The sequence below is a fragment of the Bos grunniens genome, chromosome 10, assembly GCF_055505025.1.
Source record: "Bos grunniens cultivar Pamir isolate PY7600 chromosome 10, Bosgru_T2T1.0, whole genome shotgun sequence".
Classification (NCBI taxonomy): domain Eukaryota; kingdom Metazoa; phylum Chordata; class Mammalia; order Artiodactyla; family Bovidae; genus Bos; species Bos grunniens.
In genome coordinates, this window is record NC_141174.1 from 87896460 (window position 1) to 87917283 (window position 20824).

The window sequence follows — 20824 nt, forward strand, 5'->3', positions numbered from 1 at the left end:
ATGTTATAGACTTTTTTTTCCTTCCTTCTTTGTGTGGGTATCTATATTTTCAAAGAGTTGATATATAACTACAGAATCTATAAATTACAATCACTTTTTATCTCTAGTTCAACCTAGTTATAGGAAAAAATTGGTATAATGTTATGTGTTTGTGGTTCCCATTGGCTAAACAGAGTACGCAATATATCACAATGTATGAAAAGCTTTGCCTCTTGAGGGCAATGATTCATCTTAAAGAACCAGACACTGTAGGAAGAAAAAGGTGTTTGCAAAGTTTTATTTTAAAGGATCAAAAATAAATATTGCACATACACGAGAAAAAAAATCTATTGATATTTACGTCCTTCAACGCACACTTTCAGTACATGGCACCTTCATCTTCTTTATTTAGAAAATAAACTGTTATTGGTCCATAACTGGTGTGCACAGTCTCTGTGACTCTAGCAAATAACCAGGAGCCAAGTCCATATAATAAAGTTGGAATACCTAAAAAACAAATAAATATGTTATTTGTGAAATAAACATTGATTAATCATGTACTCATATTTGTCATAGTATAAATCACATAGCACTCTTTAGCAACATCAATAAATTATAAAGTTATAAAAATATGAGTAAACATTGACTCTACCTAAGAGGTCAATTTCATCTATGATTGTGAAACACAGTAACAATTGTATGAGCCTAGAGATTTTTACAACTATAGATAAAGACTGGTGTAAACCTCAAGCACTTTACAAACATTAATTCATTACCTCTGAGTAATTATGAAGTAATTCTATAGTCTTTTCACAAATAAGCAGAGAATATTAATTTATTTCATTGTAGAGGCTCTTCATTATTGGCCTTGAACTTAAATTACTAGGTCATCTTTATTGTGCTATAAGTTGGACAGTAATACTGATGGCTAAAATAATTTTTGTACAATTTAAAAGAAACTAGGTCAAAAAGCTGTCTTCAAAATCAAAGGCAAAACCTAATTCTAAGGAAGATTTTGGTATAATAACAAGCGTGAGAAAGAAAGAATCCCATTCATAGTTTTACAACTGATTTGAAAATCTTGTTTCAACCTACTTGAAATAGGTTAATAGTAGACTCCAAGAATATATTTCTTCTTTGAAATATTTCCATTTGTGATAAGCTGCCATTTGTGATACATGAAACTAAACATATACTAGTCAGACATTGCATTAAGCCCTCATAGGCACATGAGACTAAGCTGGACCAAAAAAAAAAATCTTTTACAATTCCTATTTTTTGTAAGGCACTTATGTAAAATCAATGACTATTAATAACATTAAAAACATATGTATAGAACCAAAGGCACATGAAATCGATAAAAATATTGTATGCTTTGCACAAATATTAGTTTTACTGTTCCTGTGTATGAGTGGAACATACATAGGACAGAAATGGACAGAAAATGTCAATTTAAAAGAAGAGCTGTAATTTGGAAAATCACTTTCTTTCTAGTTCCTAGGGAAATCAACACATGCTCAGAACTAATCATATTGCTAAATTGTTTTCTTATTTTTTCTGCAAGAGTATCTTTGCTGTGTTATGCTCTTTTTTGATTGTATAAGTTCACTGGACTACTTTGTGCTTATTCCCTGAAGCTGCATTCCAGCCACTGCGATGCCAAAGATTAATTAGGGGAAGCATCACTAGTTGGCAATGAGAAAAGGCAAAAACCCCATTCAGACTGGCACCTCTCTATTTTTAGGAGTATACTGGGTCACTGTTTTTTACAATCACAGGGCTTCCTGGAACTCCTGTGAAACCTTTCACAGTATATTGCCTTCTTTGCCTTGTGAACACCTCCCTGCAAATCTCTGAAAGCCTCAAGGGAATGTCACAAAAAAGCCACAAAAACTAGCATCATAGAGCTATTTATTAATCATTCAACCAAAAAAAAGGGGGGGCAAGTGGGGGTGTAGAATGGGGGAGTGGACAAGAGAACAAAAGTAAGGCAGGCAGAAGTGAGTGAAGCATAAGACAGGTAGAAGTGAGTGAAGAAGGAGCAGATGAAATAAAAAATAAACTTTAATATATGTTATCACAACTTCAAAAGGTGAAAATCAATAGAGTGAGAGAAAAACAGGTTCTAGAAATAATTACTAATTTTAAATGGCAACCCACTCCAATACTCCTGCCTGGAGAATCCCATGGAGGGAGGAGCCTGGTAGGCTACAGTCCATGGGGTCGCAACGGGTCAGACACGACTGAGCAACTTCACTCACTTCCAAATATATTGATAGTAAAATAAATAAAATATGACTTTTAAACCAATGATAAGGACATTCAGTTAATAGCTGGTGACACTGAAAATTTTGTTTGTTTTTACAGTATTTATCAGTTTCCTGTAAAATATTGATTTTTAAAAAAAATCACACAAATGGTCAGTATTTTTTCAGCTAAAATGGAGGACTGACCAAGGATTACTAATAACTAACAACTAGGAACTGTTAATGCTGTTTGACAGAGGGTTGAGATGTGATATGAGAGTCAGAAATTCTCTATTTTTTTTTATCCTGCAGTCTACTTATTTAATGCAGTCAGGCTAATACACTAAATGTGAAGATTAGCCACATACATAATTAACACAGTTAAAAAACCCCATAATTTTCTTTATAGCACATATGCTATAAAATTTGTAAGGTTTGATGAAAAATCAAATTTTTTCTAGACTGTCTGAAACATAACATCAAAATGAATGTGAAACCCAGTTCTTTGCATAATAATTCATTTTGAGTCAGCTGAACAGTAGGTAAACCACTGTCAAATTAAGCACTTAAAAAAAATTAGAACTTTGTAGCAAGTCTCCAATTACCCATTCATTCCAATGGTAAGTTGATTTTTTTAAATCTCAATCTACTTCCCAGCAGGATACCCAGACTGATAAACCATCAGTAAAATGTCACTTCCATTGAAAGGAAGGCAGGCAAGAAAGGGAACAAATGGGTAAAAGAGAAATCTTTATTATTTACAAAATGGAAAAATGAATTACTTTGATAATTACTAATTTGAAAGGGAAGAGGAGGAATAAAATCTTAAGTATTTTTAAATAGAATACATACTTGATGATCCAGAGGCGCAATAGCACAACACAGAATAAGAAAGAATCCTATTATCTAATTCCCTCCCCTAAGACAATAATACAAAATAAACATTACCAAATTGGTGAATAAAAAGTCCAGAAAAAAAAAAATCTCCTTTTATTAGTATAAGCCAATTTGTATGGAAGCAAATACCTGAGCAGAAAGTTTCCCTTTCAGTTTAATTTAAAATTCTTATTCTCTTTTAAACAGAATTTTTAAATTTTTGAAGAGGTCAAAAAGACCATTAAATCACGATTCAGCTTTCTCTTCCATACACATTAAAAAAAAACTACAGCTGTTGTTTCTTTCTTCAAAAGATTTTACTACTTTCACTACTTTTCTATGTGAGCATGTTCTGGACATCCTATTTCCTCTGGATTTCTTTCTACCTAAAAAGATTAGGCCCTTAATCAGTAAGGTGCTCTTAAATGGTGAAAACTTCTTTAGAAAAAGGCATTGGGTACATAGTTTACCCACAACTCTCCAGTTATGCTTTTCCTAACCCATTAAAGTGTATTAACTGTACATTTGGGAAGAATGACTTTTTTCTGTTTCTGAAGATGCTATTCAATAAAACTAACGTATTCTTCCTGAATCTAGTCATCACTCTAGTCTCTCCAAATAATTTTGAATTGAATTTTCTAAATCACTACACTCTTCAACTTCTTTACATCAACCTCAGAATTAGTGGGCGTGCTCTATATAGTTCATCAGCCAAATAATAAGGCATACTTTTAAAAGATTACACAACGCTAAATAATCTTCTCCTTAATGGGATGGACTCAGGACAGTACTAGTGGAGCAATGGCTCCAGACCCCCTGATTTATAAGCAATTATAAGTAATTATAAGTAATTATAAGCAAAAACACACCGAATGTATTTAAATTTAAGAAACTGTCAAGACTATATAGTAAAAGTGTGGCCGCGTATTCAGCTTTAATTCTGGTTCAAAAAACTGGTTGGATAATGTAAGTTAGCTTGCACATCTACATTCTGAATTACGGATTAATTGGATTATCAGTTATTAATAGGTTCAAACATCCTGAGGCCTATCTTTCATTTACCTATAAAACAGGAAAGATGCACCCATGTGAGTGTTCACGCCTCTTCTGACATTAACCGAAACATAATAAACATTCAGCAAGAGTAAATACTCTGACTTAGAATACTCCCATGAAAACATACCAGTAAAGAGGCAATCTTTTAAATATCTTTTAGGCCTAATATCTTAAGAAGCCAATACCACCGGTGAAAACCTTCGGTGGTTTTAGAAAAACGAACTTGCTGGGACTTCATGTAAAGAGAACAAAGAAACTTAAAAAAGTAGTTTCCGATTTTATACTCTGAAAGCACCAACAAAGTGATGTTCATGAGAATGAATCCTGCCATATAATCAGGCATTTTATAAAAACTTCAGAGCCATTTTCAGCGCTCTACACCTTCCTTCTTACTGCCCAGTGGAAGGCTCTTTCTAGTTAACGAGTGGCTGGAAGTAAGAATAAAATGCCCTCTCGCCGGGAGCGGATGCAGGGGGGTCCCACTGTACAGGCCTGTCAATAAGCCCCACTTTCCCGGGGTACCATTCGCGAGCAACAACTTAGCTCTGACAAGCACCTGCTGGGCGGGGAATACGAAGCCCAGGACCAGGGTCAGTCCTGCAAGGCTGCAGAGTGGGTGGGACGCGGAGGCAGTCTGGGAAACGCCTCAACACTGGGCGAAGCGTGGCGAGCGCGTGCGCCCGGGCGAGCCTGCGCGGGGCCGGGGCAGGGTAACCCCGCGCCGGCGCGGTCCGATCTCGGGACGGGGTCGCGGCCTCGGAGGCAGAACGTCAGCGTGCTTTGCAAACAGTGGGGCCGTCGGCGGCGGGACGTGTTTTACCGGCCCGGGGCCACTCACCGAGGTTGACGACCTTGAGCGCCGTGAAGAATCGGTCCTGCCCGGCCAAGTCCTGCCAGGGAGCCTTGGAGCAGTGGTACTTGATGAAGGGGAAGCAGCCGGTGCGCAGGACGTGGTAGTTGGCGCCTTGCACCGGCCAGTTGAAGTGCGAGAGGCCGAACTGGTCGTTCCGGACGGCGCTGTAGGGCACGCAGAAGGAGGTCCAGTGAGGCAGGCGCCGCTGCAGCAGGTGCCGCGTCAGCACCTCCGAGGCTCGGGGCTTCGGGCGGGAGGCGGCGCCCGCGGCCCAGGGCCGGCACAGCAGCAGACGAAGCACAGCCTCGTGGGCCCTCCGTAGGGCCTCCATGACCCGCCTCGCCCGCGTCCCCCACCCCTCGGCCGCCTTACGGGCGCGCGCCCCTGGGGGCGGGGCCGAAGGGGCGCGCGCGCGCCCGCTCCCCGGGACTGGTAGCGGGACGCCCAACGGGCGCCGCGCGAGTGCGCGAGAGCCCCCGGGGCGCGGCGGCGCGTGCGCACAAAGGTCTCGCGGCTTCCTGGGGAGAGAGTGGAGCAGCGAGGAGGGCCGGGCGGAGTGAGCTAGCTGAGGTAGTTAAATCGTCACCAAAGACCTCGTAAAGTCGTTAATAACCCTAGGGAGGGAGTGAGGGGGTATTCGTGAGTTTTACTAGGTCAGGTATGAGGGAAATTACGCTTTAAAATTAAATAACTGTACCCAATAGAGTGGCAGAACTCAAGCCCGCGTCTCTTTTCCAAGTCGTGGACTGAAGAAATCCTTCATTGGTGCTGTTGAGGAAACATTTGAAGAAGTTGTCCTCAGGGAAGTGAGTTAAAAGCCAAGTCCCGAGATTTGCATTGGCTAGTAAAGCCGGAGAGCACTTTTCCATTTAGGTTCCCTCTTTCGTGTTTTTTATAATACGCCCCAGATATTTCAACAGAAAAAAAAAATTGTTTTTTAGAAAGCCTTAAATCTCTCCATGCAGTGTGCACCACCATCTCCCTCAGAGGCTGGAAAACGGCCAGACCGGGAGTCTTTTAGTTTTCAGTCAGTTCAGTTCAGTCGCTCAGTCATGTCCGACTCTTTGCGACCCCATGAATCGCAGCACGCCAAGCCTCCCTGTCCATCACCAACTCCCGGAGTTCACTCAAACTCACGTCCATCGAGTCGGTGATGCCATGCAGCCATCTCATCCTCTGTCGTCCCCTTCTCCTGCCCCCAATCCCTCCCAGCGTCAGAGTCTTTTCCAGTGAGTCTTCTCCTCGCATGAGGTGGCCAAAGTATTGGAGTTTCAGCTTTAGCATCAGTCCTTCCAATGAACACCCAGGACTGATCTCCTTTAGAATGGACTGGTTGGATCTCCTTGCAGTCCAAGGGACTCTCAAGAGTCTTCTCCAGCACCACAGTTCAACATCAGTTCTTCGGCGTTCAGCTTTCTTCACAGTCCAACTCTCACATCCATACATCACCACTGGAAAAACCATAGCCTTGACTAGATGGTGACTGCAGCCATGAAATTAAAAGACGCTTACTCCTTGGAAGGAAAGTTATGACCAACCTAGATAGCATATTGAAAAGCAGAGACATTACTTTGCCAACAAAGGAACGTCTAGTCAAGGCTATGGTTTTTCCAGTGGTCATGTATGGATGTGAGAATTGGACTGTGAACAAAGCTGAGCGCCAAAGAATTGATGCTTTTAAACTGTGGTGTTGGAGAAGACTCTTGAGAGTCCCTTGGACTGCAAGGAGATCAGTCCTGGGATTTCTTTGGAAGGATTGATGCTGAAGCTGAAACTCCAGTACTTTGGCCACCTCATGCGAAGAGTTGACTCATTGGAAAAGACTCTGATGCTGGGAGGGATTGGGGGCAGGAGGAGAAGGGGATGACAAAGGATGAGATGGCTGGATGGCATCACTGACTCGATGGACGTGAGTCTCAGTGAACTCCGGGAGCTGGTGGTGGACAGGGAGGCCTGGCATGCTGTGATTCATGGGGTCGCAAACAATCAGACACGACTGAGCGACTGAACTGAACTGACTAGACGGACCTTTGTTGGCAAAGTAATGTCTCTGCTTTTTAATATGCTATCTAGGTTGGTCATAACTTTCCTTCCAAGGAGTAAGCGTCTTTTTAATTTCATTGCTGCAAAACTCTTTAGGAAAACTTTTTCTCAAGTTTTGCAGCAGTTCTTCTTGGGGTAAGAACTTGTATACATCTGTTTTCTAGAGAGGCATTTCCTCTTACATGTCTTAAATTCATGTTTGGGAAAAAACCATACAAAATGTGTCTGGAAAGTGCTGGATGTAAATGAGATAATTATGTGTAAGCACCATATAACCACTGCTGTTAATATTGTTGCTGAAAACTCAAGGGGAGTGGAGGATAGTATGGCGACTCTTATATTCTCCAGTTTTTGATTCCTTCAACAAACAGTGATTGAACACTCACAACCATGTACCAAATCTTGTAGGATAAGTAATTTCAGGGGCCTTGTAGTCAAGCAAATAATTTAAACCTTACCTTTATAGGATTCCCTTTTAGATAAAAGTTTTTAAAATATTTTATGGGGAGGCATGATATAGTTAGATTTGCACAGAAATGGTTGGAAGGAGGCTAAGACAAGAATCTGGGAAGTTATTCAATACTATGATTTCAAATTAAATGTTTTAAACTTTTTTTATAATGGGTTTATACTTAACAGTTTAAAATTCAGTACCATGATTTTTAACACTTTTTACATAATGGGTTTATATTTAATATAGTACTTCTCACCATGGAGATGTTGCTCAGTTCATATAGAGATATTTTTGTCTTTGTTAAACATTAAATCTCTTCTCCATTTCAATGTTAAATACATTGAATATGTTCTCTGAACTTTTCCCCCCACAAAAGACAAGTTTTAATTTTTAATCAACTATATTTAATATCTAGGTACAATATTAACTTGGGAGGTAACAAAAATCCAATAAAAATAATGGAGAAAAGACACCTTAGTGATACAAGAGGTACTGATTATAACTGAGCCATAACAGTTTCCTAGGATTTTGAGCAAGAGTTTCCTTCTTCCTATTGAGAATTCTGAAACTATGAAATATTACATAAATTTCAGCCATCTCACTTCTTTGACCTTCTTTCTAACTAGCAAATGCGAACTATAGATGATGTTTTTCAGTGCATTATTTGTTGTGAAGAAAACATTTTGTTTTCCATTTAACACAATATTATCAATTTGTTCAGTATACCAATTGTTCAAATATATCAATTTTTCCATTATATTGGTTTGTGCAGTCAATAACCAAGAATGTGAAACTACCCAGTTTACTCTTTCTTGGGAACTTTCAGACACCAAAGCTCAGTTCTGAACCTCAATAGCACAAAGGTTTTCAGGGCAAGGCTTGATTCAGATCAGATCAGATCAGTCGCTCAGTCGTGTCTGACTCTTTGCGACCCCATGAATCGCAGCATGCCAGGCCTCCCTGTCCATCACCAACTCCAGGAGTTCACTCAAACTCACGTCCATCAAGTCAGTGATGCCATCCAGCCATCTCATCCTCTGTCGTCCCCTTCTCCTCCTGCCCCCAATCCCTCCCAGCATCAGAGTCTTTTCCAGTGAGTCAACTCTTCACATGAGGTGGCCAAAGTACTGGAGTTTCAGCTTTAGCATCATTCCTTCCAAAGAAATCCCAGGACTGATCTCCTTCAGAATGGACTGGTTGGATCTCCTTGCAGTCCAAGGGACTCTCAAGAGTCTTCTCCAACACCACAGTTCAAAAGCATCAATTCTTCGGCACTCAGCCTTCTTCACAGTCCAACTCTCACATCCATACATGACCACAGGAAAAACCATAGCCTTGACTAGACGAACCTTTGTTGGCAAAGTAATGTCTCTGCCTTTCAATATGCTATCTAGGTTGGTCATAACTTTCCTTCCAAGGAGTAAGAGTCTTTTAATTTCATGGCTGCAGTCACCATCTGTAGTGATTTTGGAGCCCAGAAAAATAAAGTCTGACACTGTTTCCACTGTTTTCCCATCTATTTCCCATGAAGTGGTGGGACCGGATGGCTTGATTCAGGAGACCCTTTAAAGTCATATCTGTCCATTTCTTCTTCATGCATATACACACCCCCTAAACAAGCACAGATCCCTATAATGCTGAGAACCACACCTGACAAGAGAGCTGTTGTATCTCTAGTTTCTACTGCTTCGACAACAGGTAGCACCAAAGGCAATGAAAAGAATGATTAGAAACAGTTTTGTTGAAACTGGTATCAGATGTTGAGATCTTGAGGTGACTGGTTCTTGAAGGCCGAAGCTTACAAAGAAAGTGGTATTTGTTTAATTCTAACTTCCTTCCAGGAGCTCCGGATGCTGAGGCTAAGCGGCTACACATGGCAGTGCCTTCAAGGCAGTAACCATTACAGAAATTCAAATTAAATTTTAAAAAGATGGAGTTCCTTTTGAAACAAAATCTGTCATAGAACCCCAGCCTATAAAGTAGATGAAAACTTGTGTTTTATTACTAAACATTTATAAAGTGCAAAATTTTAATATTAAAGGTAAAATTTTAAAATGAGACTAGTTTGTTGTTGTCTTTGGTTTTTACTTTGTTTTGTTTTGCTTTTAGCAGAAAAGGAATTTGTTGGAAGGCAGTTGGATAGACAAAATAATAAATAGGAAGTCTGAAGACCCAAGCTTAGAAATTGGAAGGAATCAAGGGAGACTGGCCGGCAGAGACATAGGTAAGACCAACAGGAATTAGTATGGTTGGGATGCCATGGCTCGCCCACTGCCAATGGACTCTTGACCCTGCTGTTTTATGCTCAAAATTTTTTGAAGTTGTGGGCTATGGACAATAGTTGCAGTTATAGTAGCCTGAGGATAGTTTCTTTTTTTCTTCTTTTTTTAAAATAACAGTTTATTTCTTACTCCTTTGTTTTGGTTGTTTACTATCAAGAAAATCCTGATCTCTTGGGAGAAGTAGATATAAGTAAGAGTGGTTTTTAAGTGATTCACCTTGAAATCTTGGGCATGTGCTTCAACTAAAGATGACAACTGGAGATGAATTTTGAGATCTATGCTGAAATGGCTTAACCTCAAATTAAAGCATGGGGAGTTTGTAATATGTTAAAAAAAATTCTGACATCTCCCTTTTGACAATATAAAAATCTATTAAAAAAATAAAATTTGAATCAAACATTTGGGGAACCTCTGAATTCAGTCTGAGAAATCCTACATTCTGTAGTATATAAGGCAAAAACCACCGATAAAGAGAACCAGAAATTTATATAGGTAGCACTGCATTGTCTCATGAAGTGAAGTGAAGTGAAGTCGCTCAGTTGTGTCCGACTCTTTGTGACCCCCTGGACTATAACCTATCAGGCTCCTCCGTCCATGGGATTTTCCAGGCAAGAGTGCTGGAGTGGATTGCCATTTCCTTCTCCAGGGGATCTTCTCCACCCAGGAATCAAACCCAGGTCTCCTGCGTTGCAGGCAGACGCTTTACCGTCTGAGCCACTGGAGGCTTGTAAAACAGCTAGGGAGCTGAAGGATTTCTGTTGGAAGACGCTGTCCTGGAAAAACCTCGTCAGTGGTAAAGGTTTCTCTGATCCAAGGCTCTTTGATTATCTCTCTTTTCTATTGTAAGAGAGGAAGTTCGTCCAAAGATTTCTGATAGATGGTGTACCACACCTAGGTTTTCAAGAGTGTTTTAATGAAATATTACCCCAGCCTAAAGATGCAGAGCCGAAGAACATGACATCTAGATATCTTTTCTAACTTTATATAGTACTCCTTCCATACTTGAAATAAAATAATCTCTCAAAAAACTACAATTCAGATCAGATGCTTGATTTTCTTTTCTGTTCTAATTCTTCATAGCAATGAATTTTCACTTCTAATTCTTCAAGTGCCCCCAAAGGGACTTAGAAGTTGTTATTCAAAAGCCTAAGTCAGTGTTCATTGCTTAGTGTCCAGTAATTAAGTGCATTAAATGCACAAATATTTAGTTTTCCACAAAGTATGGAGAGATGACCTATGCCTTAGACAGAATCCTTTAAAAATATCTATAAATAGTGCTTCCTTGTACAGCTTTTAACATGTGCATGGGTGTATCATGCCACTCCTGGAAAGAAGGGATTTTGTTTTGGTTTTGTTTTAAAGGCACTTACGACATTGCAAATGTTCAGAACATGTTAAAAATAAGTTCTACAAAGTTGATAGTTTGGAATATATTAAAATTAAGAATTTCTGTTCATTAAAAGGCATTATTGAGAGAGTAAATAAAAAGGTAATCAAAAGAGTGAGAGAAGTATTTACAGTATATATATCTGACAAAGCATTTGGTATCCAGAACAAATCATTTAAAAAAGACAATCTAAAAAAAAAAAAAAGACAATCTAATAGAAACCTGGCCAAAATATTTCGTGGACTCTTCCCAAAGAAGAACATCTAGATGTTCAATAATGTAAAAAACTGCTTAGTTTCTCTAATCATATGAGAAATGGAACTATTAATAAAATATATATTACCTTATGTATTACATACCCATTGGAGTGGGCTAAGGTAGAAAAGATAGAAAGTACTAAGGATATGCAGCAGTTAGAACGTTTATACATGGTTGGCAACCACTTTGGAAATTTTTTTGGCAGTTTATTGATTAACGCTAAATAAATGCATACCTATGACCCAGCCATACCACTCCTAGGTAGTGTGCTCAGGCTGCCATAACAAAATACCACAGACTAGATTTAGCCAACAACAAATTTATTTCTCACAGTTCTGGGGACTGGGAAGTCCAGGATCAGGTGCCAGCCGGTTGGGTCCCCTGTGAGAGTTCTCCTCTTGGCTTATGTTTCCCTCTTGCTGTAAATCCTCACATGGTAGGCAGAGCTAACTCTGTGTCTGACTCTTTTCCAGTTAGGGTACCAGGCCTATTTTAGGGTCACACCTTTATGACTTCACATAACCTTTATCCTCTCTTCACACATGAGGACTTATCTCCAAATACCATAACATTGAGTATTAGGGCTTCAACATTTTCAAAACTGTTTATGGGGTCACAAACAGTCCATGGCAATTCCCAACAGAAATTGTGTGCATATGTTCTTCATAAGACATATACTAGAGTATTCATAGCAGCACTATTTATATTTGTAGTACTCAACCAGGAAAGTACTCAAATTTGTATCAATAGTAGAGTGGATTACAAATTATGGCACATTCACACCACAGACTACTACACAGCAACAAGAATGACCTACAGTCACACGCAGTGCACATGAATCTCATAAACATAGGGAATAGTGAAAGAAGTCAGGTGTCAAAGTATTTACTATTTAATTTCATTTCTATGAAGTATAAAAACTGGCCTGAACTCATCTGTTCTGTTAGAAGACAGAATAGTGATCACTACTGGTTGGCAGAGACAGTTACTACGAGGAGTATGAGGTGACTTCTGGAGGACTGGAATTATTCTGTCTTTTGAAAAACAGTCTTTGATTTTTATAGTTCTTTTTTTAAGACAAATTTTTAAGAGTGGTTTTAGACTCACTACAAAATTAAGAGGAAGGTACAGATCTTTCTCATAAATTCCCTGTGCCTCACATGCATAGCCTTCCGCATTATTAGCATCCCCCACCAGAGTAAATGGGCTTCCCTGTTAGCTCAGTTGGTAAAGAATCTGCAATGTAGGATACCTGGGTTTGACCCCTGGGTTGGGAAGATCCCCTAGAGAAGGAAATGGCAACCCACTCCAGTATTCTTGCCTGGAGAATCCCATGAACGGAGCCTGGCAGGCTACAGTTCATGGGATTGCAAGAGTTGGACATGACTTATTGACTAAACTACCACCACCAGCAGCAGAGCAATACATTTGTTATAGTTGATGAACCTATGAGTTATTCTCTTCCTTGATCTGATTCTTGTTAAATGGGTATATTCAGTTTGTGAACTACTAAACACATATGATGTGTGCCCTTTTCTGCATGTATCTTATACTTCAATAAATAGCTTGAAAACAATGAGTTCTGTAATATATAATATACCTATTAACACATCCTATTAGTATTTATTAACAAATATGAACAGAAACCGTATATAGTGAACATGAGCCAAGTGTGACCTCATACATTTGTAGAATCTTTATCCTTGTATTGTTTTTGCCACCATACTGTGAGATTCTGATCACTATATTTCTGTGTGTGTGCACGCTTATAATGTGATTGAAAAGAAAGTAGGGTAGGCATGTAGATTTTAATTCACTGCTGTTCTCAGAAGGAGAATTAAAAGCAAGATATTAAGTGCATATGTTAACGAGTTGGTAAAAGATAAAGGAATTATTTAAAAGGGATAGAAATATTTCATATTAGAATTTCATTTACAGTTTCCAGTTTGAAGCTTTAGGACTTTTGGTTTAAGAAAAGGAGGACCATGGAATTGTTGCTGCCCCAGGTCATATTCCAGCATGTTGTGGAATTTAAAAACATACTCCAAAGAGCCACCGTCCTGAGTCTCCTAGGAACCAAATTTGCCTAACAGTTCAGTGCCCTCTAAGCCAAGCTCAGCACCAGAGGAAGTGCATGAGTTATCTCTACAACAGGAAGGATGCTCATTCATTTTTCCCATTTCTATCAGTGGCAAGTGGTGCTTGCTGCTCCATTCCTATATGGTTGTGTCTTCCCTGGGAAGGACAATATACATTGGTGTTATGCAAAATCATTCTCTTGGAGGTACTGAGTTATGGCAGGAGTCATTAGGAAAGGAAAGAACTGCTATATTTTTTCTAGATCTTTTTGAGTCCTTCTGTGGAATTGATTGATGTTCTGAAAGCCTCCAAGGAGTTGGCTGGCAGCTGGGGCTGCTATTACAAAGAGTGACAAGAAGAATTACTCTGGTCAGACATTTTATTGTGAACAAAGTGGGTACAGGGATCTCTTCCAAAAGTATCTATGTCTAAGCTACTTTCAAGTTCTCCCTGCCTTCCCCACCCCACTGGAATGTAAACTTTATAAGGCCAGAGGGTTTTGTGTGTTTTGTTAACGGTTGTGACCCCAGAACCTAGTAACTTGGCATATGGTAGGCACTCTTATTTGTTGAACAAGTCGGGGGCGGGGGTTGAAAGTGGGTAAAGTGAATACAATTAGTACGTTTGAAGGATGTTGGAGAAAGGAAATCATAGTATTCAGAGTCAGTGGTTTTAATTTTGATATTCGGAGAAATTAAGCTGCAGACTAGGAAAGAAACTTATCTAAGATCATACACGAGAAACATGAATCAAAATTCTGGTCACTCAGCTTTCAGTAAGCTGCTCATTAGGAAACATTTCTATGCTATTCTCCTGTCCTGTGGATGCCAGAATCCAGTAGCAAGGAGACATATTTGTGACTTTTTGAAACCAAGTATGATTTATGCTGGTAGATAACACAGTCCACTTTATGGGCATGTTTTCAATGTTACAGTCTTTATCATATGTAGTCAGTGTTTGGGGAAGCATTTGAAAACATGACCCAGTAAATTCACTTTGTCATAAAACCCATATTAGTCTCAGCTTTGTAAAGTGAGCCTTGTCCTACTAACAGATTTATTCACGAATAGCATAGAGCGTTTTTGTAGTAGAAATCAGATTTTCATATCAAATTCCTAAGGTATTTTGGCTTTATTGCTGATCTTCAACCGACAGTGACTCTTAGCACTTTAGCTGTGAGTCTTTATGCCCCCTCTCCAGACTCACTGTCAAGTAGTTAATGATCTATAAACAAATACTGAGATGCCCTGAGGGGGCTCTCCATTTAAAGGGGCCTTGAATCATTTTATTATAGAAATACAGTAGTCTACCACTGATTTATGATTTGTCAGTTTAGGTTTTGGAAGTGGCATTCCACTGGTATTTTCACATGGGACAGGTTTTTGATTTACTGTTGTTGTTTAGTCATTAAGTCGTGTCTGACTCTTTTGTGACCCCATGGAATGTAGCCCTTCAGGCTCCTCTCTCTATGTGATTTTCCAGGCAGGAATACTGGGGTGGGTCGCCATTTCCCTCTCCAGGGAATCTGCCCAACCCAGGGTTTGATCCCAGGGCTCCTGCATTGGCCAGAGGATTCTTTACCGCTGAGCCACCTGGTAAGCCCTTTGATTTACTGTGTGCATGTGCTCAGTTGCTCTGTCATGTCCAACTCTGCAGCTCCATGGATTGTAGCCACCAGGCTCCCCTGTTCATGGAATTTTCCAGGCAAGAATACTGGAGTTCAACAGCATTAAATTTTATCAGTTTTTCCCTTCAGGAAAACTTAAAAAATGTGAATCTACGTTTTCAGTTTCCATTATATGAAATACCTTTTGATTTGTGTATGCATACTTGTGCATATTTCGTTTTTTTAAGCTAAAAGTGGCTGCAGAGGGCCATAATGTCAGTGTAATAATACTTAGCCAGTTACTGAGTATTTATTTCATGCTAAGTATTTTCCAACTGGGCTTCTCAGCACAGTGGTAAGGAATCCACCTGTCAACGCAGGGGATACAAGACACTCAGGTTCGACTCCCTGGGTCAGGAAGATTCCTCTGGAGAAAAGAATGGCAACCCACTCCAGAAATTCTTGCCTGGAGAATTCCAAGGACAGAGGAGCCTGGCAGGCTACAGTTCATGGGGTTGCAAAGAGTCGGACGTTACTGAGCAACTGAGCATACATTCAAGTTTCTACTTATTGTTTCATTGAAACAACATTCCAAATCAGGGTTTCATTTTCCTCATCTTCACACTGAAGAAACCGAGTGTCCAAAGTTAGAGGTTACAATAAGCTGCTCCAGTCACAGGGCAGGCAGGTAGTAGAGCTGGGACCTGTACCTACATTGATAGAATTCAAAACCTCATGTTTGACTTCGATTAAAAAGAATCATCTGATGCTAGACTCAGATGTAAAAGTTACTAACACACTTTAGATGTTACAATTTGTAAGTAAACAGGAAATACATTATAGAACTAAAATATGGCCTGTCTATACCCAGGAGTCAGTCTGACTCAAAAGGAAATTTGAGGGCACACATTATGATCCTCAAGAAAAAAAAAAGAATTATTTTTCATAATGGAATCACTTGCAAAATTTGTTGTTAAACAACTATTTCTATGCATATCACAGTACTTTTGAAATATCTTTAAAATTGAAAGGCATGCAATAAGGCGTTTGCCTACCATAAGCAAAGATCCCAACTCTAAGCAAGTTATCAAGCTCTAACACTTGGATTTTATTAGGGGATCCTGGATAGAGAATATGTAGGAATTCTTTGGACTGCTTTTACAACTTTTTTGTACATCTAAAATTTTATTCACATTAAAAAGTTTGGTGTTTACAAACTTAGTTTTTAATGGAGAGAACATCTAGCCATAGTTTGGACAGGCATGAATAATGCTGCTGCTGTGAGTCAGAGGCACATTTAGTCCAAGCTAGCACTTCAGTGAACCACAACTGTAGTTCAGCTCTTTCTTTTTATTCCTTCTTGCTGTTTCTAATAAAGCAAGATGTTAAAACTAACTACATGCTCTATTAATTATATGAAGGTGAACTTGAGTCATATTTGTTACTGAAGATGATTAATAATTACCAGTTCTGCACACATTTCTGGTGCATTTCAGTAAATAAACAGGGTACATTGTTGGGTAGTAATTGATTAATTAGCACATTCATCCTACACAGCTCAATGGTCTAAGGATGCTGAGTTTGAGATATTGCTCATAATTATTAAAAGAAACAGATCTGTTCCATTTCTCAGTTTATTCTTCTGTATGCTGAGATTTTTTTTCTAAATCGAATGTTTAATGGTTCAAAACCTTATAGGTTTTATTCAGATAAATCAACTCATGAAAAATTGCTAGTCATAATCTCAGAATCTTGTTTTTGTGTGAACTAGGGTGAAAACTTTTACAAGGCTAATTTTAACATTAGATCTTGCTGTTAAACTGGATCAAATACTGTAAATATAGGGCACTTTCCCACTATGCAGGAAATGCTCATTGAGCACCTATGCGCAACAGGGGCTCTGGAATCTCATTTGCTTCCCAACCACATCAAATAAGCTCAGGATTGCAAGTGTCATCGGGTTGGCACTTCGCAGCACTGAGCAAATATACAGAGTAATCTTCAGAGAAGTGTAACAGCATGTGTTGGTTACCGTTGTAGCTATGGAGCAATTTGGGTTTTTTTTCCCTAATTTGTTGACCCAGCATGTAGTTGAGAGAGCTTTGGACAGGGAATCAGGAGACCTGGGTTCTACTTTACCTGTATTCTTTCTTAAAGAAGCTTTGTAACTCTGGGCACATCATTACTCCCTTCTCTAAGCATGGATCACTCATCTGTAAAATGAAGGCTTCAACCAGGGGTGATGACTTAAAGTGAGGAGCCCAGGCTGCAGAGATAGATAGAGCTAGGTTTGAATCTAGACTCCCTATTACTGTTCTTTTTTTATGATTTTAGGGAAATAATGTAACCTTTCTGAGTTTCTGCTCTGTTTGCTTGAGTTTATTGTAAGGACCAAATGGCATATAAAAATATATTGTGAACTGTAAAGTACTGTGTGAATATAAGGCATTGTTAATATTACTTATAACTATCTTAACTGGTTGAGAGTAACATGATGTGTACTGGAAGGATGTGCTGAAATGCCCATGTGCTTGATGGTCTAACAATAGAGAATTAGTAACATCCTTAAACCATTATTAGAATAGCACTGGGTAAGAATTTTTGGTGACTCAGATGGTAAAGAATCTGCTTGCAGTGTGGGAGACCTAGGTTCAATCCCTGGGTCAGGAAGATCCCCTGGAGAAGGAAATGGCAACCCACTCCAGTATTCTTGCTTGGAGACTTTCATGGGCAGGGGTGCCTGTTGGGCTACAGTCTGTGCACTCACAAAGAGTCAGACATGACTGAGCAACTAACACACACTAAGAATTTCTGATGTGTCATCGTAATTTATTGCTAAGTGAAAGACACAGTCTGCAATATAGTATGCCTGATATAACCTATTTTAAAAATTATATACAAAGATAAAAGACTGTATAATAGGAACTCGATGCTGTGTAGTGCTTAGTTGTGTCGAGACTCTTTGTGACCGCATGGACTGTAGCCCGCCAGGCCCCTCTGTCCATGGGGATTCTCCAGGCAAGAATACCGGAGTGGGTTGCCATGCCCTCCTCCAGGGGATCTTCCCAACTCAGGGATCGAACCCAGGTCTCCCACATTGCAGGCAGATTCTTTACCAACTGGAGCCACCAGGAAAGCCCAAGAATACTGGAGTGGTAGCCTATCCCTTCTCCAGGGGATCTTCCTGACCTATGGATCAAAACAAGGTTTCCTACATTGCAGGCAGCTTCTTTACCAGCCGAGCTACCAGGGAAGCCCTAGGAACTCAATATGTATGTGATAAAAGATTAAGTTATGTGTGTGTATATCAATGGGTTTCCCTGGTGGCTCATACAGTAAAAGAATCTGCCTGTAATGCAGGAGATCCGAGTTCAATCCTTGGGTTGGGAAAATCCCCTGAAGAAGGGATTGGCTACCCATTCCAGCATTCTTTCCTGGAAAATTCCATGGACAGAGGAGCCTGGTGGGCAGCAGTACCTGAGGTTGCAAAGAGTTGAATACAATCAAGCGACTAACGCTTTCACTTTTCATGTATATATCAATATATATAAATTGAGCAACTCTTTTTACTGATAGGTACTGTTCTAGGAGCTGGGCTGTATCTTTATACTTACAGTCTTTTGGGTGAGACAGATACTTTAAAAATAGGCAGATTTTTAATTAAATACCATATATTGTTATCTGAAAAAAATAAAGGAGAGTAAGGTGATAGAGAGTAAGGGAGTGCTAATTAGGAAGGGTGGTCAGGGAGGTCTCCTCTGGTCTAGTGACAGATGAACAGAGACTGAATGCAGTGAGTGAGCCCCCAGAAATTTCTGGGAGAGGAGAGTGTCAGGCAGAAGAAATGGGAAAAATAGCAGCCCAGGCAGGAGTAACAGCACATGCACACCAAAGCTTTAACAGTTGCTAATCTCCAGGTGGTGAAATAATTGTTGATTTTTAAATTTCTTCCCTGTTCTTTTCTGTTTTTCAAAAGGTGTTCTGTGTTTGTTTTTTTTACTTGTTTTTTGAAGCTATATGATCCTATTTGATTGTTTTATCCTGAGTGTGCTGCCGCTGCTGCTGCTAAGTCACTTCAGTCGTGTCCGACTCTGCGCGACCCCATAGACGGCAGCCCACCAGGCTCCCCTGTCACTGGGATTCTCCAGGCAAGAACACTGGAGTGGGTTGCCATTTCCTTCTCCAATGCATGAAAGTGAAAAGTGAAAGTGAAGTCGCTCAGTCGTGTCCAACTCCTAGCGACCCCATGGACTGCAGCCCACCAGGCTCCTCCATCCATGGGACTTTTCAGGCAAGAGTACTGGAGTGGGTTGCCATTGCCTTCTCCATATCCTGAGTATAGGTTTCTGTAATTAGAAACATAGGTAAATTGAAAAATTAAAATACAGGTATATTGAAAGACAAAGAAATCTTATGAAAAATGGTCATAGGTAGTTTTAAAAGCTTACATCATCTATAAGTTTTGGTTTTCATGGTTTTAGTGTCAAGAATCTATGAGTTGGTAGTAGAATGAAGGAATGAATGAATGAATGAGAATGAAGGAAGCAAAGGGATTTCCGTCCTGGCAATGATATTTAAGGAAATGTTTTAGCCATGACAGTTAGAGTGGGCTTTATAGAGGGATATAGAATCATCCTACATTCAGCTCCCTATTCAGGCCTTGCTACCAGGATGTCAGAAGACTTCTGAGAAAGGCAGTGCATGCCTGCTTATGGATGTGGCCCAGGAAATAGTGCATTTTAGGAAATCTTTTAAAATATGGTATCAAAGCATTCATGCAACCCTAGGGAGGACATCTGCTTTGTAGAAAAATGATACAAAATACATCTTCCACCTCTTTTCAAGTCAAGATACAAGTTAAAGAAAAGTTCAGAGATAGTACTCTAGTTATTTGTCTCGCTGTTGCAAAAGTGAAAGTGTTAGTCACTCGGTCGTGTCTGACTCTTTGCAACTCCATGGACTGTAGCATGTTAGGCTCCTCTGTTCATAGGATTTCCCAGGCCAGAACACTGGAGGGGGCTGCCATTCCTTTCTCTAGGGGATCTTCCTGATTCAGGAATTGATCCCGGGTCTCCTGCATTGCAGGCAGATTCTTTACCATCTGAGCCACCAGTGATGCAAAGTAGATATGTAAAGAAGATATGCTCTGGTTTATACAGGGACATTTAAAGCTTTTATTCACATTTCTATCCCACCTATTTGCACTAAGATCTGATACAGGAGGTACTCATTACATCAGTTTAGATAAAAATGTTTTCAGAATAAAATGTTTTCATTACTTTAGGTAATTTGCAATATCTAAGAGCTTAGTCCAAGAAAGTGTTGTTGTTCAGTCAATCAGTTGTGTCCGACTCTTTGAGACCCTATGGACTGCAGCACGCCAGGTTTCCCTGTCCTTCACTAGCTCTGGGAGCTTGCTCAAACTCACGTCCATTGAATCAGAGATGCCATCCAACCATCTTGTCCTCTGTTGTCCCCTTCTCCTCCTTTCTTCAGTCTTTCCTAGCATCAGGGTCTTTTCCAGTGAGTTGGCTCTTCACATCAAATGGCAAAAGTATTAGAGCTTCAGCTTCAGCATCAGTCCTTCCAATGAATATTCAGGGTTGATATTCTTCAGGATTGACTGGTTTCATCTCCTTGCAGTCCCAGGGACTCTCAAGAGTTTTCTCCAACACCACAGTTTGAAAAGCATCAGTTCTTCGGCA

General features: G+C 39.8%; 1 protein-coding gene, 1 long non-coding RNA gene and 1 pseudogene across 6 annotated transcripts in view; 1 reads left to right on the forward strand and 2 right to left on the reverse strand.

Moving 5' to 3' along the window:
* Positions 1-261: 261 nt before the first annotated feature.
* C10H15orf61 (chromosome 10 C15orf61 homolog) lies at positions 262-5490 on the reverse strand. Its single transcript, XM_086322856.1, has 2 exons — positions 4996-5490; positions 262-486 (listed from the first exon to the last, which is right to left on the reverse strand). Exons 1-2 carry the CDS (start codon positions 5339-5341, stop codon positions 359-361), a joined length of 474 nt encoding a protein of 157 aa, XP_086178982.1. The 5' UTR covers positions 5342-5490; the 3' UTR covers positions 262-358.
* LOC147365294 (uncharacterized) overlaps positions 5419-20824 on the forward strand; it is a 104434-nt gene continuing 89028 nt past the window's right edge. For 3 of the 5 annotated variants that reach the window (XR_015135363.1, XR_015135362.1, XR_015135364.1), the window contains exons 1-2: positions 5419-5580; positions 9620-9731. This is a non-coding gene — a long non-coding RNA (uncharacterized LOC147365294). Of the gene's footprint in view, positions 5581-9616; positions 9732-20824 lie in introns of all 5 variants that reach the window. The other 2 variants (XR_015135367.1, XR_015135365.1) reach the window with 1 other exon arrangement.
* On the reverse strand, positions 9079-9382 carry LOC147365295 (small integral membrane protein 30-like; annotated as a pseudogene).